General features: G+C 38.2%; 1 protein-coding gene across 1 annotated transcript; it reads right to left on the reverse strand.

Annotated features, from left to right (window-relative positions):
* Positions 1-8,694: 8,694 nt before the first annotated feature.
* LOC132157094 (uncharacterized) lies at positions 8,695-15,289 on the reverse strand. The gene is made up of 14 exons (XM_059566307.1): positions 14,893-15,289; positions 14,664-14,768; positions 14,298-14,530; positions 14,033-14,211; positions 12,584-12,677; positions 12,266-12,501; positions 11,868-11,982; positions 11,282-11,399; positions 11,098-11,189; positions 10,575-10,692; positions 10,354-10,455; positions 10,108-10,281; positions 9,219-9,395; positions 8,695-9,013 (listed from the first exon to the last, which is right to left on the reverse strand). Exons 1-14 carry the CDS (start codon positions 15,212-15,214, stop codon positions 8,805-8,807), a joined length of 2,274 nt encoding a protein of 757 aa, XP_059422290.1. The 5' UTR covers positions 15,215-15,289; the 3' UTR covers positions 8,695-8,804.
* Between the last annotated feature and the right edge of the window lie 1,481 nt (positions 15,290-16,770).

The raw sequence follows: 16,770 nt of genomic DNA on the forward strand, positions 1-16,770 counted from the left end.
GGGTTATAATTCTACAAATGTACGTATTGTAATATTTTCTTTTGCACATATTGCAACATATTTAGGCTTATAGCAAGCTATTCAGTGTTATGACCATACTGTAACCAAGCATTGTCATTTCCGTTGCCCTCTTGTTGATATGAGTGCTTCTATTGTTCTCCTCATTTGTACAGTAAATTTCTTTTGGATAAAAGTGTCTGCTAAATGATTAAATGTAAAAAAAATTAAATAAAGAATCCTACATTTAGTATCCATCTTATTTTGCTCCATTGGAAGTAAGCTATTTTCTTTGAATGTGCAAGCCTTCCAATTTATTACCATCTAAAGGTAAATGAATAGAAGAATAACAAAGTGAAGTAAATGTTAAAACTACATGTGCGATGAACCAGTGTGTTTGGTTATGATAATAAATTTGCCATATTACTGTAACATCAATGAAAACGGTCCTGTTCAGTTGTTTACACTAAGCTGCCATTTTGATTTTCCCTCATGGTACCTCATGACCCTCATGGTAATGTTTAGAAGATGTTTGTTGAACTTTTACTTATGTCTGTTTCAACTTATAACCATACTTAAATTTGTTTCAGAATGCCCCATGCATAAAGAATCAACCAATTTCCCCTACAAAAATATTTTGAGGAAAAGAATCAGGGAGGTTTGTTTCAAAACATTTAAAAATACTTAAAAATGAAGAAGAAAAAAACACAATTGACAATAACAATGTTATTTTGCTATTTTGTATGTTGTTATTGCAATGTCATTAATATTAATATTAACAAAAATATTCATGTTTCTTTCTGTTTCTGCTAAGGGTCATGCGGAGGTGTTGGTACAGTGGCATCCTTGCTCTGGATGGTATGCATATTATCAGAATTTTACTGTACTGTAGAAAATTTACGTAATTAACAAAAAATAAAATGTTTATATAAATAGTAGAGAAAAATAATAAACATTACTTAAAGGTATTGTGGAAGATTTTCCCGAATTTTAGAAAAGAACCGCCCATTCCACTTTTTGAGAAAATGCACATGCGCAACACTCTAACTGCTCCCGAGAGGGAACACCTATTAAACGCGTGCACGAGAGAGCGTGACTTGTGCCAGTGCACATTAACTTTTACTAGCATTTTAAATGGATTTCTCCAAATAGCATGCTAAACTTTACCTGTCGAGTAGAAACTTCGCGACTGAGTCATCAGTGAATGGCTGAAACCGTAGCTCACCACACATACACATGAAAGTGCGCATGCGCAGAAAGCGAAAACTACCTGGGCGAGCACGTACGACGGCCTTACGTAAACATATCACCAGAATGATTGACAACTAGGAGGACCAATACTCTTGATGATCCACACGGAAAAAGAAAATCTTCCACAATACCTTTAAACATTTATTCATTTTTTAACTGAAGTTGCAGTTTGATCAGGACTTCAGACTTCAATGTAATTGAAATATAATTTGAAATGTGGTGTGCTTTTTATTTGTATCTATTCTTTAATGTTTTCAACCACTTTCAACTAACTAAGTATTTACCTTTTTATCAAGCCTTTGTTGAGAACTGCATTTTTCTGTCTTGAACAATGAGATTACCTAACACTTACCTAATGAGAATAACACTTACCTAAATCAGTGAAAAAATGTGTAGTGCAGTATGAATAATTAAATCCTCTGCTGAATGCATATTTTCAAACAATTACATTATATAATGTACAAAATACATTATATGGATTACATACCTGAAAACGATGTCTTATTGTACAGTGCCAACAAGACAGTATTTATATTCCTGTAATGAACAATGTGACTAACACGTCTTGCTGTCTTACAGTGGGAAAAAGTGGAAAAACTCTTGGGAGCCAAGAGAAAACATTCAAAGTTCATCCTGAGGATGAGTGTGTGTGTTCTGTTGTATTGTTTGTTGCTAGGTTGTAAAGTTGATGCCTTGTATGTTCAAGACTGACTTGAACATTTTGTCAGTAACACTTTACTTGAAGGGGTGTGCATAAGACTGACATGACACCTTCATAATCATGACATGACACCGCTCATGAATATGAAGGTGGATTTATGCATGTTTATGACAACTGTCATTAAGTGTCATTCACTCAATTATGACATTTTTAATGCAAATATGACATTGTGTGAGATGTCTTTGTTATGACAATTTGACATTACCAAGACAACATAAATTGTCATAAATATGTCATAAACATGACATAGCAGATTAATTATAAAAAATAAGGAAACCACATAGCTTTATGGGTTATCATTACATTAAACTGTCAGTTGGTTGGTTTTGACATTGGCTGTCATGAGGCATTATAACTGTGTCATGAATATTTTTCTTGACCTCAACTACAGTGTACAAATTGAATTTGTCATTAAAATGTAATAATGCCTAATGACAGCCAATGTCATAACCAACCATGACAGTTTAATGTAATGTTAGCCCATAAAGCTCAGTGGTTTCTTAAGTTTGATAATTAATCTGCTATGTCTTGTTTATGACATATTTATGACAGGTTGTGTTGTCTTGGTAATGCCATGCCATTACAAAGACACTGACAGGTTATGATGTATTGGTTTATGTCAAGTTGTCATGACAACGACATCTCACACAATGTCATATTTGCATTAAAAATGTCATAATTGAGGGAATAACACTTAATGACAGTTGTCATAAACATGCATAAAACCTCCTTCATATTCATGTCATGATTATGAAGGTGTCATGTCAGTCTTATGCACACCCCTTCAAGTGTTACCATTTTGGCTTTCAGTTAAGGCATATCAGTTCTAATGTATTATTGTGTTCTGTTTCTGTTGCTGTTTTGTACAGCACATTATCTATATGGTTTCTGTGTTTGATGACTGGACTGAATGTTTTGAAATATGTCAATAAAAATCTCTGTTCCTTCGTATACTCTTGATTTTTAAGACTATTTGTCATTTAAGAGCAAAAATATATGCACTGAACCTAAATGCATTTCATGATATGTTTACTGCTGAAAATTTCAGAAAGCCACATTATTGTTATTATTCATTTTTGTTATTCATTACCCTAAAGGACCTATAGCACACACTCAAGATGTGTTTTTAAATCTATAATGTGTGTATGGGAGGATAGACCAATATATTTTTGGGCCTTGGGTTCTGAAGCTGGATCTTCATTTCTCTGCAGGTAAGAACACAAGGAAGACAGTGATTAAATACTATTAATACGTATGGGCTTGGCTTTGAGATAATTGGGTAATGTAGTCAAGAATTTATGAAACAAATTGCCCATTTGTTGCAAAACTTCTGTTATTGCCCTGAGAGATCTAATCATTGCTATGGAAAACCCATGTCTTTGCTACACATTTAAAAACAATAAATTGTTTTTTTCAAATATTTTTTGTGTCTCTGATCCTTTCCATGTAGTCCCACCCTTTGCACACACGGGTATTCCTATCATTATGGGGACATTCCATAGACGTAATGTTTTTGTTGACCAAAGAAAATATTGTAGGGTATACCAGTGCGCACACACACACTCTCTCACAGACACGCACTCTCACATGCACACGCACAGACACACTCTCACACACACTCTCACATGCACACGCTCAGACACTCTCACATACAGTAGCCTACACACACATACACACACTCTCACACACACACTCACACGCACAGACACTCTCACATACACACACTCTCACACACACACTCACATGCACACGCTCAGACACTCACATACACACACTCTCACACACACTCTCACATGCACACGCACAGACACTCTCACATACACACTCTCACACACATACACACTCTCTCACACACATTCTCACATGCACACGCACAGACACTCTCACATACACACACTCTCACACATGCACACTCTCACATGCACACACAGACAGACACTCTCTCACACACACATTCACATGTGCACACATACAGACACTCTCACACACTCACACACACTCTCACACACAGACGCACTCTCTCTCACACAGACACACTCTCTCACACACACACTCTCTCTCTCTCACGCACTCTCTCTCACACAGACACACTCTCTCTCACACACTCTCTCTCTCACACACTCTCTCACACACACTCGCATGCACACACACAGACACACTCTCTCTCACACACTCTCTCACACACACTCACATGCGCACACACACAGACACACACAGACACACTCTCTCACACACTCTCTCTCACACACACTCGCATGCACACACACAGACACACTGTCTCTCACATGCGCACACACACAGACACTCTCTCTCTCTCATACAGACACACTCTCTCTCACACACACTGACATGCGCACACACACACAGACACTCTCTCTCACACATACACTCACACTCTCTCACACACACACTCACACTCTCTCACACACACTCTCACATGCACACACAAAAGACACTCTCTCTCACACACACACTCTCTCTCTCTCTCTCTCTCTCTCTCTCTCTCTCTCTCTCTCACACACACACACACACACACACACAGCCAACAAATGTTTTCACAAATATTTGACATTCAATTCATTGAAATGCCCCTAACCCTAACCCTAACCCCACCTGTCCATATACATATACAGACTTTTCTATTGCTGTAATAAATCAAAGGAGTAAAATCCTGCAACATGATTGCACAGGCATTATATTTGCATGATTGTCTCTGTTTTATTATTGGTTGCAAAATAAAAAATCAATATGAATTATGTGTACATTGACTTTTATGTATTCTTATGAACTGGTCACTTGTGAGCAAAATGCCATAGATTCTAAAATTAAAAACATCAGTGTCAGCATCTGGGGCACTATGATCACGTTAATTATCGTTAAGAACATAGTTCCTGGTGCAATAATAACTAATTTATTTATAATATATCAAATACACTGTATTTGACACGCACAGACACTCTCACATACACACTCTCACACACATACACACTCTCTCACACACATTCTCACATGCACACGCACAGACACTCTCACATACACACACTCTCACACATGCACACTCTCACATGCACACACAGACAGACACTCTCTCACACACACATTCACATGTGCACACATACAGACACTCTCACACACTCACACACACTCTCACACACAGACGCACTCTCTCTCACACAGACACACTCTCTCTCACACACTCTCTCTCTCACACACTCTCTCACACACACTCGCATGCACACACACAGACACACTCTCTCTCACACACTCTCTCACACACACTCACATGCGCACACACACAGACACACACAGACACACTCTCTCACACACTCTCTCTCACACACACTCGCATGCACACACACAGACACACTGTCTCTCACATGCGCACACACACACACTCTCTTACACAGACACACTCTCTCTCACACAGACACACTCTCTCTCACACACACTCACATGCGCACACACACACACACACACTCTGTCTCTCACACAGACACACTCTCTCACACAGACACTCTCTCTCTCACACACACTCACATGCACACACACACAGACACTCTCTCACACACTCACATGCACACACACAGACACGCTCTCTCTCACACAGACACACTCTCTCTCACACACAAACACACACTCTGTCTCTCTCACAGACACACTCTCTCTCACACACACTCACATGCGCGCGCACACACACACACACACACTGTCTCTCACACAGACACACTCTCTCTCTCACACACACACACACACACACACAGACACTCTCTCTCTCACACAGACACACTATCTCTCACACACACTCACATGCGCACAGACACTCTCTCTCTCTCATACAGACACACTCTCTCTCACACACACTCACATGCGCACACACACACAGACACTCTCTCTCACACATACACTCACACTCTCTCACACACACACTCACACTCTCTCACACACACTCTCACATGCACACACAAAAGACACTCTCTCTCACACACACACACTCTCTCTCTCTCTCTCTCTCTCTCTCTCTCTCTCTCTCTCTCTCTCTCTCACACACACACACACACACACACACACAGCCAACAAATGTTTTCACAAATATTTGACATTCAATTCATTGAAATGCCCCTAACCCTAACCCTAACCCCACCTGTCCATATACATATACAGACTTTTCTATTGCTGTAATAAATCAAAGGAGTAAAATCCTGCAACATGATTGCACAGGCATTATATTTGCATATGATTGTCTCTGTTTTATTATTGGTTGCAAAATAAAAAATCAATATGAATTATGTGTACATTGACTTTTATGTATTCTTATGAACTGGTCACTTGTGAGCAAAATGCCATAGATTCTAAAATTAAAAACATCAGTGTCAGCATCTGGGGCACTATGATCACGTTAATTATCGTTAAGAACATAGTTCCTGGTGCAATAATAACTAATTTATTTATAATATATCAAATACACTGTATTCCAAAAAAAAAAATACTTTTAAATATATATGTATATGTGAATATAAATATTTCTTAAATGTGCAATAAATAATAACAATGTAACAGTTAAGGTGTAATGTAATGCCACATGTAAAATCTGAAATACAAAACTAACAAGTAAGCAAACTGTGCCTCTGTAACAATGGTGACAGAGGCTCATGGATCATGTAGAGCCTTCTGTTATCCAAATCGTCAAAGAATTAGACATGTTGGTGTAAGAAAAAACAATAGACACAGTAGCTCATGATTAGAATGACTTTTACTTATTTATTATTATTTTTTTATTACAGTTTTTTTTCAGACGCTAACAAGCGTTTGTCCAACCAGTTTCAACATTTTCAAAACTCTAAACACAATTAGCACAGCATCGGTCTTTTGTGGCCATACCATTCACACATTTCATGTCGTTTTCACACAATATGCAATCAGTGAACACATTTCCACAATGCTTACATTTTCTTAGCAGACAAGCTATACCTCCCAACAAAATTATGGATTGTTTTTGTAGAATTTACGAATGTTAACACACAACATCCCATAATAGCAAAAACAATATTCCAAACCTTAGATACAGTATAAAACCTCTGCTTCTGCAATGATATCAGTTCAAAAACAATATATATCAGCTGATAATAAACAAACAATTTACTGTAATTATTGACAAACAGCTGATTTATGTTGGGTAAATTTGACTAACCACAGCAGATTCCAGTCTGGCTTAGGTTATTTTTTTTCTATTACATTGACACTTATACAGTAAAATTAGGACTTTGAGGAGTGATGTTTTTGGAAACAGAAACAGACTGTAAAAAGGGGCCCAGGGAGAAGAGCAGGCCCAGTGAGAGATGCAGTGAGAGGTGCAGTGAGAGGTGCAGTGAGAGGTGCAGTGAGAGGTGCAGTGAGAGGTGAGAGGTGCAGTGAGAGGTGCAGTGAGAGGTGCAGTGAGAGGTGCAGTGAGAGGTGCAGTGAGAGGTGCAGTTAGAGATACAGTGAGAGGTGCAGTGAGAGGTGCAGTTAGAGGTGCAGTGAGAGGTGCAGTTAGAGGTGCAGTGAGAGGTGCAGTTAGAGATGCAGTGAGAGATGCAGTGAGAGGTGCAGTGAGAGGTGCAGTGAGAGGTGCAGTGAGAGGTGCAGTTGAGATACAGTGAGAGATGCAGTGAGAGATGCAGTGAGAGATGCAGTGAGAGGTGCAGTGAGAGATGCAGTGAGAAGTGCAGTGAGAGGTGCAGTTAGAGGTGCAGTGAGATGCAGGTGCAGTGAGAGGTGCAGATGCAGTGAGAAGAGCAGGCCCAAAGAGACGGTCGAGGTGTAAGAATGTGTGGTCAATAATGAATGTCAACAATAGCCAGTATTTTGAAACCTGGTGTACTTTGATTGACTGCATGTACCTTGTAAAGTGAAAACAAGTGTTATTCGATTTCCAGTGTTTTGGTGAAGTTAGTGTGTGCAGAGAAAGATGTGTTGTATTTTGAAATGAAGAGTTAGAGTATATATTTAACAAAATGTGTTTTTGAGAAGAAAATTATCCATTTGGGCAATTGTGTTTTGTAGGTGTGAGTCTGTGTTAAGAGTTTAGAAAAAGTATTTGAAGTATGGGTAAGCGCTTGTTAGCAATTGAAAAAAACTGTAATAAAAAATAACTGTGTGTGTTTGAGTGTGTGTGAGAGAGAGTGTGTCTGTGTGAGAGAGAGAGGGTGTCTGTGTGTGTGGCATGTGAGAGTGTGTGTGAGAGAGAGTGTGTCTGTGTGAGAGAGAGAGTGCGTCTGTGTGCACATGTGAGTGTGTGTGTGAGAGAGAGTGTGTGTGAGAGAGAGTGTGTCTGTGTGAGAGAGACAGAGTGTGTGTGTGCGCATGTGAGTGTGTGTGAGAGAGAGTGTGTCTTTGTGAGAGAGAGTGTCTGTGTGTGTGTGCATGTGAGTGTGTGTGAGAGAGAGTGTGTCTGTGTGAGAGAGAGAGTGTGTGTGTGCGCATGTGAGTGTGTGTGAGAGAGAGTGTGTCTGTGTGAGAGAGACAGAGTGTGTGTGTGTGCATGTGAGTGTGTGTGAGAGAGAGTGTGTCTGTGTGAGAGAGACAGAGTGTGTGTGTGTGTGTGCGCATGTGAGTGTGTGTGAGAGAGAGTGTGTCTGTGTGAGAGAGAGTGTGTCTGTGTGAGAGAGAGTGTGTCTGTGTGAGAGAGTGTGTCTGTGTGAGAGAGAGTGTGTCTGTGTGAGAGAGACTGAGTGTGTGTGTGTGTGCGCATGTGAGTGTGTGTGAGAGAGAGTGTGTCTGTGTGTGTGCGCAAAATTCAAGAGTCTGATTTTGGGAAGATGATGAATCCAATGCTTCCAATGTTTGTGCTAAAACTTTAAAACTCTTCTTCAGAAAGGTCTGGACTGCTGTTGTCCTCACTCTCCTCTTCAACATCTTCCTCCAGCGTAAAGAAGGAAGGGTCTGTGTTGACACTGCCATAGGTGCTGGTGACTGCTGCAAGTTTTTGCTGCAGAATGTGGCGCTTGTGTAAGATGCAGCAGTATAGCCCCCTGTGTCCCTCTTCGGTCAGCTCTCTAGGCGGATCTAAAGTAAAAAGTGAAGAAAATTGACAACAATAATTAGGCAGCATTTCATAAAAACACAAAACAAACAAAAAAATAATATAGCTAGCAAGAATTGTGATTTTTAGATTTGAAGCAATATTCACAGGAAACTATAACATCCTGCTTAGTGGCATCAACATATTTTTACATATACATTTTACATAAAAAACATTTATCGTACATACTATGGATCTTGATGTCCTCTTTAGTCTCCCGAAGGAGACTGTCCAGTTTGTCCAAAGTTTTTTTTAGATGTTGATAATGCTGAGTCATCTCCTTTACAATTATCATCTTCTCCTCATCCATGCGCCTGACCAGCATGACTTGGTCAAACAGTCGCCTCTTCAAGCGGAGACTCACTACTATTTTTGAAAATAAAAGTGGAGGGAAACATTTTTTTAAACACTAACACACAACATATTCAGCTTTACGTCTTTAACAGTGTTCTTTATTAGACATTATTAGGCAATATTATTAGGCAATATTATTTTGTGAGAATAATATAATATTAATAATAATATTAATAAAGAACTTTATTTATACATAAAGAAAATGTATAAGGGTAGTAATATAGATAATATCCTAACTATATAATCTCTAAGTATGCATAAAAATGCAGCCAATACACGTAACTGACAACAACTGAAACATCACACTACAATTTAACAGAAAGTTAAAGAAATGCTCATCCCAGTATTAAGATACGTGTTTTTTTATTCAAGACATATTGAATAATGTAGGATATCTAATTTGTAGGCAGATTTATTTCATGCTTGGGTTGGATTTAGCTATTTCAGGATATATATGGATTTCATCCTAAATGTGTTTGGTTATTGTAGCTCTTATTTAAAAAAAAGTGATGACCACTACTAGTATAGAATGTGTGTTACAGGAGTATCCTGTAACACAGGATATGTGTGTTATCAGATTATCACTATGTCTTCATATGGGAACATTACAGATAATATTTGAGATTACAACAGAATATATAATGTGTTATTCTTTACTGTATGTTGCACCTAATTTTACTGGGCGGCAGTGTTAAATTGCACAAAAACACAACACATTACTTACCATCTCCTTGTGCTTCCCAAGGCAGAATAAAATCATCAGAGAGACTGCATGCTGCTTCGGTGTCAATTTTCTCTTCACAGTCAGGAATGGTGTTGTACAGCACTATCTTCTCTCTGAGTGTCTTTTTTAGCTCACCAAGTCTCCTCCGTTTGCGTTGCCTTGTTTGGTTGCTGTCTGTAAGGTAAAAAAAATGATGAGAACAAAAACAATTACAAAATGCAAGTTGAATGATGTAGTAGCAAATACCATTTTGCCGATACAGATCATGCTTCTTTCTTCGGATGGAATAAATAATCTCATCGATTTCTCTCTGGAGCTCTTCCTGGCTTTTGTGAGTACTGTGTCTCTCTTGAAAAACACAAACAAGCAAAGTTGACCATTACAGAAAACACAGTATCACTACAAAAATGTAGACTAATGTATGGAAATAAAGAACCAATTTATACACCAGTGATTATATGACATACCAGTGGCTGCCCATTGCTTGACATCACACACCCACCGATCTGCATCCTCCATAGATATGTTTAACTCCTGCTTGAGACTCTCAAGATTGGCTGCTTCTATTTCTGCTCTCTGTGTAGTCTATTAAAAAAATAAAAATGACTGAAAACACATTATCACTACAAAATTAACCACAAATGCCCCTGAAACAAATGCAGGGGAGAGCGTGATCACAGCCCCCCCCCCCCCCCCCCCCACTGCCAGTTATGCAGTCAAGATTCTACATTTGGGGAATTCGCAGGGATCAGCACAGCCCGAGTGCAATGGATAACCCACTTTCTTGATTACAGTGTCTCCTCTGCCATATAAGTAAACAACTAATAATTTTTTAACGTTTGATTAATACTCACTAATCAACATGTGTCTAAGGTCAGTATTCAAAGCTGCATAAAATACGAATGTATGTCAAAATACATCCATCTCCAGGGCCCAGAAAACACCTCAGGCCCTGGAGGGTTAACTTAACGTGCAGTGTAGCCTTCTTACTTTGACAAATCTTTTTGCCAGTGTCTTGTGGAGACTCTGCACTTTCCTATGGTTCCATCCCATGGCAAGCACAGTTATCATATCTCCTCTGCCTTGAAAAAAAAAAAAAAACAGATAAGAACAAATCAATTGTACAGTCTTGCATTGTGTGTCAAACACAAGAGTTAACCCTTTTTCAACCAACCTGTCTTGGTCATGTACTTTGTAGTAAGAGCTGCCCTTGAAAGGAAGCTATTGACCTGTTCCACCTCTTCACCAACAGTATTTCCTGCACCATCCTGGCTTCTACCGCCCCATTTAACCTGATCCAGAAAATAAGATCAAGACCTGTATCATTCAAATCGTATTTATTAGTCTGTGTATCCTCAATTAAATTTGGTGCCATGAGCACATTTTTATATGTTCAATATGTGAAAATATAAAATGTTATGAGTTAGGATCCAACAAACAGCCCTGCTGTTTTACCAGTATGATCAGTACTGTTGTAACAGTAAGATTACTGATAGTAATAACTATGTTTTAAAAGTTTATAACCATTGTGTGTGTGTGTGTGTGTTTATATGTATATTATTATACATATTATATATATACACACTAAATAAGTGGTTTTAAACTTGTCCTTGAGGACTGCCAGCACTACATTTATATATCATTTATATGACACACTTGATTTAACTCATCAGCTAAAAATCAAGCAAACATTTTCTGATGCTGCAAGGATATGTTTCTATAAAACATATTGTGACGTAAACTTAACTCCCACACTGTACCTCACATTTGCCAGTGTGAGCCTTGGCATGCATTACAGATAGAAAAGGCTTCATCATGGTAAGTGGTTGGAGCTCAGGTAACTTCTCTGCCATCTTTTCCAAATAAGGCCAGTACCTGTAATGGTAAAATTTGCAAAACTGGTAAGGAGACAAACCAGGACCTATGTGACTTGTACAATTTCTGTAACAAATCAAATAACACTACAGTATGTAGTCATATGTATGGTAGTCTGTGGTATCAGTAGAACTGATAACATGGTAGCCATTTTAACAGTTCTAAGTCCATATAAAATGTGTGATTTTTAGCTAGTCATGGTGTTATTCCCATGCATGGCATAGATTAATAAAGGTAAAACATCAGTAAAAACTTCAGTTATCATTTGTCAATGGTTATCTACCTGCAAGCAATGTCCATACAAAAGAAGGTTGCATTTGCAGCTTGTGCCAGTTCCTTCTGCAGGAACATTGGGTAGGCATATATTTCACCACGGTAGTGATTCAAGCCTTGCAACAAGATTCCATGTCTGCACACTGCTATTTCAAGGCCCTCTTCATCCACCTTGGCCCTGGACTTCTGTGAAATTTCTCTGCCTGCTGCAAATGTTGCCGGTCCGCAGACATCATGACCTGTCCTCTGAAAAGTATAAACAGTATGTTACATGTTATCCCAGGGCAAGTAAAAAAAAGAAGAGTTATAGAGTTGATTAAATCCTTACACTTAACATTTGGCTTCTTATTTGGTCAACAAAGGCAGATACTTTGGCATCTTGAGCGATGAACAGTCCATCAAAAAGAGATGGTTCATCTGTCCTGTTAAATAAAAGGAATTCATCGCTAACACAACTATATAATCATAATTAAACGTTATATTCACCTAAATTAATATGACAATTAACCATTAAGGTGCCACACATTTTAGTCTGTATGAATTACATTTGATCTGATCTGGAACACTGTGTTTAGAGTATATTAGGTTTGATTTGTCCTGTGAAAATGAATGCTGTAATTTTGGCATTAGCTTGTGTAAGAAGTTAAAAACATACTGTTTAAAGTACAAAAATAAATAACATCTTTATTGTTGTTCATGTCTTCAGACTACAGAAGGGAGACAAAGTTCCTGAACAATTTACCAGATTGCTGTCATAGAACTGTAATATCACAAACTTGTTTAAAACAGTGCTATATCTTTCAAAACCTTTTTCAGTTGTAAAAGTATTTACGTTTGAATGTTAAGCAATCACACATTTGACAGATTTTGTTACTTTCCATGAATTTCAAATAAAAGTATAACTATATAATGCCTAGTTAGAGACAACATTTTTATGTCAAAGAAATATGTTCAGATGCCACAAAATTATTGTTACATTTTATAGCAAAAAGGTGCAGCATATGGTGCTTTTCCACTGCATGTTAAGGCTCGGTACGGTTCGGCGCAGTTCGGCTCGCTTCGCTTTCCCCATACGTGGTACTCTGCACGGCTCGGCTCGGTTCACTTTAACTCGGTTTGCTTTTCTACAGTTAGTACCGCTTCAGAGTGGGGGGATTATAGACTGATCGTTGTATAGTTGCGCCGGGCGAGCTGGATCCGCTCCTCGGCAACCAACAAGAGGATAGTCTGCACTTCATTCATTTACAATGATTCAGCCATTTCTATTTTTTTCTTTTTTTCTTCTTTCTTCAAGCAAGTAGTTTAAAAACAGGTGCTACAGCAGTGGCTGTTACTGGCTATTTAAATCTAGCGCGTTTGGTGTCTCGTGTAGCAAATACAATGACGCTGGTAGTGACAATTCTGTCTGTCTGACCAATCAGTGATCTGCAGTGTCTCACGTCACATTTTAGTATCGGTACGGTACGCTTGGAACCTCAACAGAGGTGGTACTATTTAAAGCGAGCCGAAGCGAGCCGTGCCGTACCGTGCAGTGCAGTGGAAAAGCGGCAATAGTTTCTTTATTAATAACTATCAGTCCATCCAACCAATAGCTATACTTGCTTTTCCCTTAGAAGGTCATGGCCTATCCCATCTAGCCCTGGGTGAGAGGTGAGGTGCAGCATGGACATATCTGCCACTCTATTGCAGGGCTACACAAAAAGACCACTGCACCACTGTGCCACCCTATATCTAAATTGTAAAACAAAAACAAAACAAAACAAAAGATTCCACTAACCCTTTGGACTTCTTGAACCGGTAATGTTTTCTATTACCATCTGCAGAAATAGCCAGCATGTCTGGTGTGCATGCTGGGCATTTAAAGGGCTCCATCAGACAGAGATCTTCTTTCTTAAAATTGCAGAAGGCAAACTCTCGAAAAACTCTATGGAAGGTATCACTACAAATACTACCCATCTGGAAAGAAGGACGGTATTATTTTGGTTAATAAAAGATTTTGAAGTCTGGAATTCAAAAACTTTGGAAATTAAAAGAGCCCTTACCCGACCAGTGCAAAGAGATCGATGTTCAAGCATTTTGAGGAATGCTTGTTGGGATAAAGCTGGGCTAGCTAATTTAATCTGCTCAAATGATGTGAACACATCAAACTTGAACAGCATTTGGCAGCTGGTGGTTGCTGGCCAGTATCTGTATTCAAGCAAGTCACTAATCCCAGGAGTCCATTTGGAAGAACAAAGTGGGCAGCATATACAAGGCAGGCACAGGTTGTATGGACCTTAAAACAAACATGTGTTTACTATTTGACCAGTATTTGTACAGCACAGGACAAAAGAATAATAGTAAGCCATTATTACGCTTGACTTCATCTGGTCGGATATAAAAAAGAGGAAGGAAGTGACAAGACATACCGTTGATAGTCACTAAGACAGTCTGCTTTCCTGGGATAACTGTGAAGTCTTGGTTTGGACCGCAGGAACAGATTTGCATCGGTGGAGGAATTGGAAGCATACACACTGCAGTAAATAAAATTTCAGAAAGTGATATCAGTAATGTGCAATTACTCAACAAAGAAAAAAAAAAAATTAAATTAAGTTAAAGGAAACTGCAGAAGACACCTACTAAATTATCTGAACATACCTTGTTCACGGAGTTGATACTGGTCACTTTCATCAATCACCACAAAGGATGTTGGTGGAATAGGTCTTAAAAAACCATCAAACATAGCTTCCCTATCATGGAACACATTTTTTCTGTGGATCTCTGTGTCACACGTTGAACAGAAAAACTGACCTCCTGAGGGAACACAGTCTAGGCACCGGACAACAGCATTACCAGTTTTGCATTGTTGACAGCAATGCTGGGTTACTGTCTCTGCAGCCAACATGCAATTTAAAATCTCTGGCATTGCAGCCCTGAACTTTTTTTCAGAGATGACCTGTCTTTTGGTCCATGCAGACATGGTGGGTGTCTCTTCTACTTCCACTGGTGCAGAGACAGTGACAGAAGTTAGCAGGGTTTTTAGTCTCTGAAGATGTTGATCTAAATTAATAAAATATAATAAAAAATAATAATCATAAATATAAGGAAAAATCAAGTTGCAATAATGCATTTTAATAAAGCAAATTAGCAATTTCTTAAATGGCTGTCACTTCATATGCATGATGGAAATGGGCATTACATACTTTTGACAGTTGCCTATATGTGACATTTTATATTTAAATATAAAGGCTGAAATTATTTAGGCTCTCAATTCAATATGCTTACCAAGACTTGGAACCTCTTGCGGAAGGTCATTCATTTGCACCTCCTCCTCAACCTCTGAGAGCTCCCTAGTGCCAGCAGGTTTAACTGCAAACACAAAATGTAATGATATAGAAAACATTACTGCTAACCAAAAGCCTAAACACTTATCAAATTAAATTATAAAAAATGAAAAAAAAATGAAAAAAATCCTTGAAATTAGGCTATAAATAAACCGAACAAAGAAAACAACAACAGTATGCCTGTATATTTTACTGACCAGATCGATTCTTCGAAACACGCTTTGGTAGGATGTTCCCATGCTGGTCTCTCTTCCTCCAGGAAACATTGGAGACTTCAGTTCCCTTTTTTTTCCTTTTCTTTTTAGTCTAAAAGTAAAAACTAAATGATATATTTGGGGGAGGCAGGTGCAGAGCCATTTAAAAAAGTTTTTTTAGGTAAATACTATAATAGAGAAATAATGTATGAAAAACTTTACTTTTTGGGTTTCCAACTCATCAGCCATGGTTTTTGCCGCTTCCAGCCATTCATTAAATTGTTTTAATGACTCTGATGCCATTTGTAGAAGTTTTTTTAATAATAATTAAAGGACAAAGTAAAAGCACAAAGAAATACAAAAAGGGAAAGAGATAAACAAGAAAAAGAAAGAGAGATAGAGAAAGAGAGACAGTAGGAAAAAGAAACTGCTCTTAGAAGAACCGATTGATTTGTAAATTTGATTTCTTTTCAGTGATAAATGATGGGTACAAAAACCTGAAAACAAACAGATGAGATGATTAGTCAAAACAACCAGATCTCTGTAACCGTGGGCACTGACTGGTCCTTGTCAACCTGTGCCTATAAATCTGAATGCATTAGCGGGTATTATTTATTTATTTTGCATGTGAAGTAGGGACACTTAATAATTGACACAATTATATGAGAATATATAGATACATAAATTAACTAAATTAATATGTTTACTTAAGCTGGACTATGACACTATTTTCTTCTAGATTTGCTGTAAAGCAGAAACAAACGTTGTTGCATTATTTTCCGGTTATCACTGTAAAGCTGATTTGAAACAATCTGTATTGTAAACAGCGTTAGAATTAGGCTATATAAATAAAAGGTGACTTGACTTGTGGCTATAGCTTAGTCTAAAATAGGCAATAACAATGAACCTGAACAGGACCTGAATCCGTCAACTGATTTTGCCATTACTGCTTCAGTGATTTTTTTAATTCTTTAAAATGTTACATACCTAGTTGAAAT

The sequence above is a fragment of the Carassius carassius genome, chromosome 1 (assembly GCF_963082965.1).
Source record: "Carassius carassius chromosome 1, fCarCar2.1, whole genome shotgun sequence".
Taxonomy (NCBI): domain Eukaryota; kingdom Metazoa; phylum Chordata; class Actinopteri; order Cypriniformes; family Cyprinidae; genus Carassius; species Carassius carassius.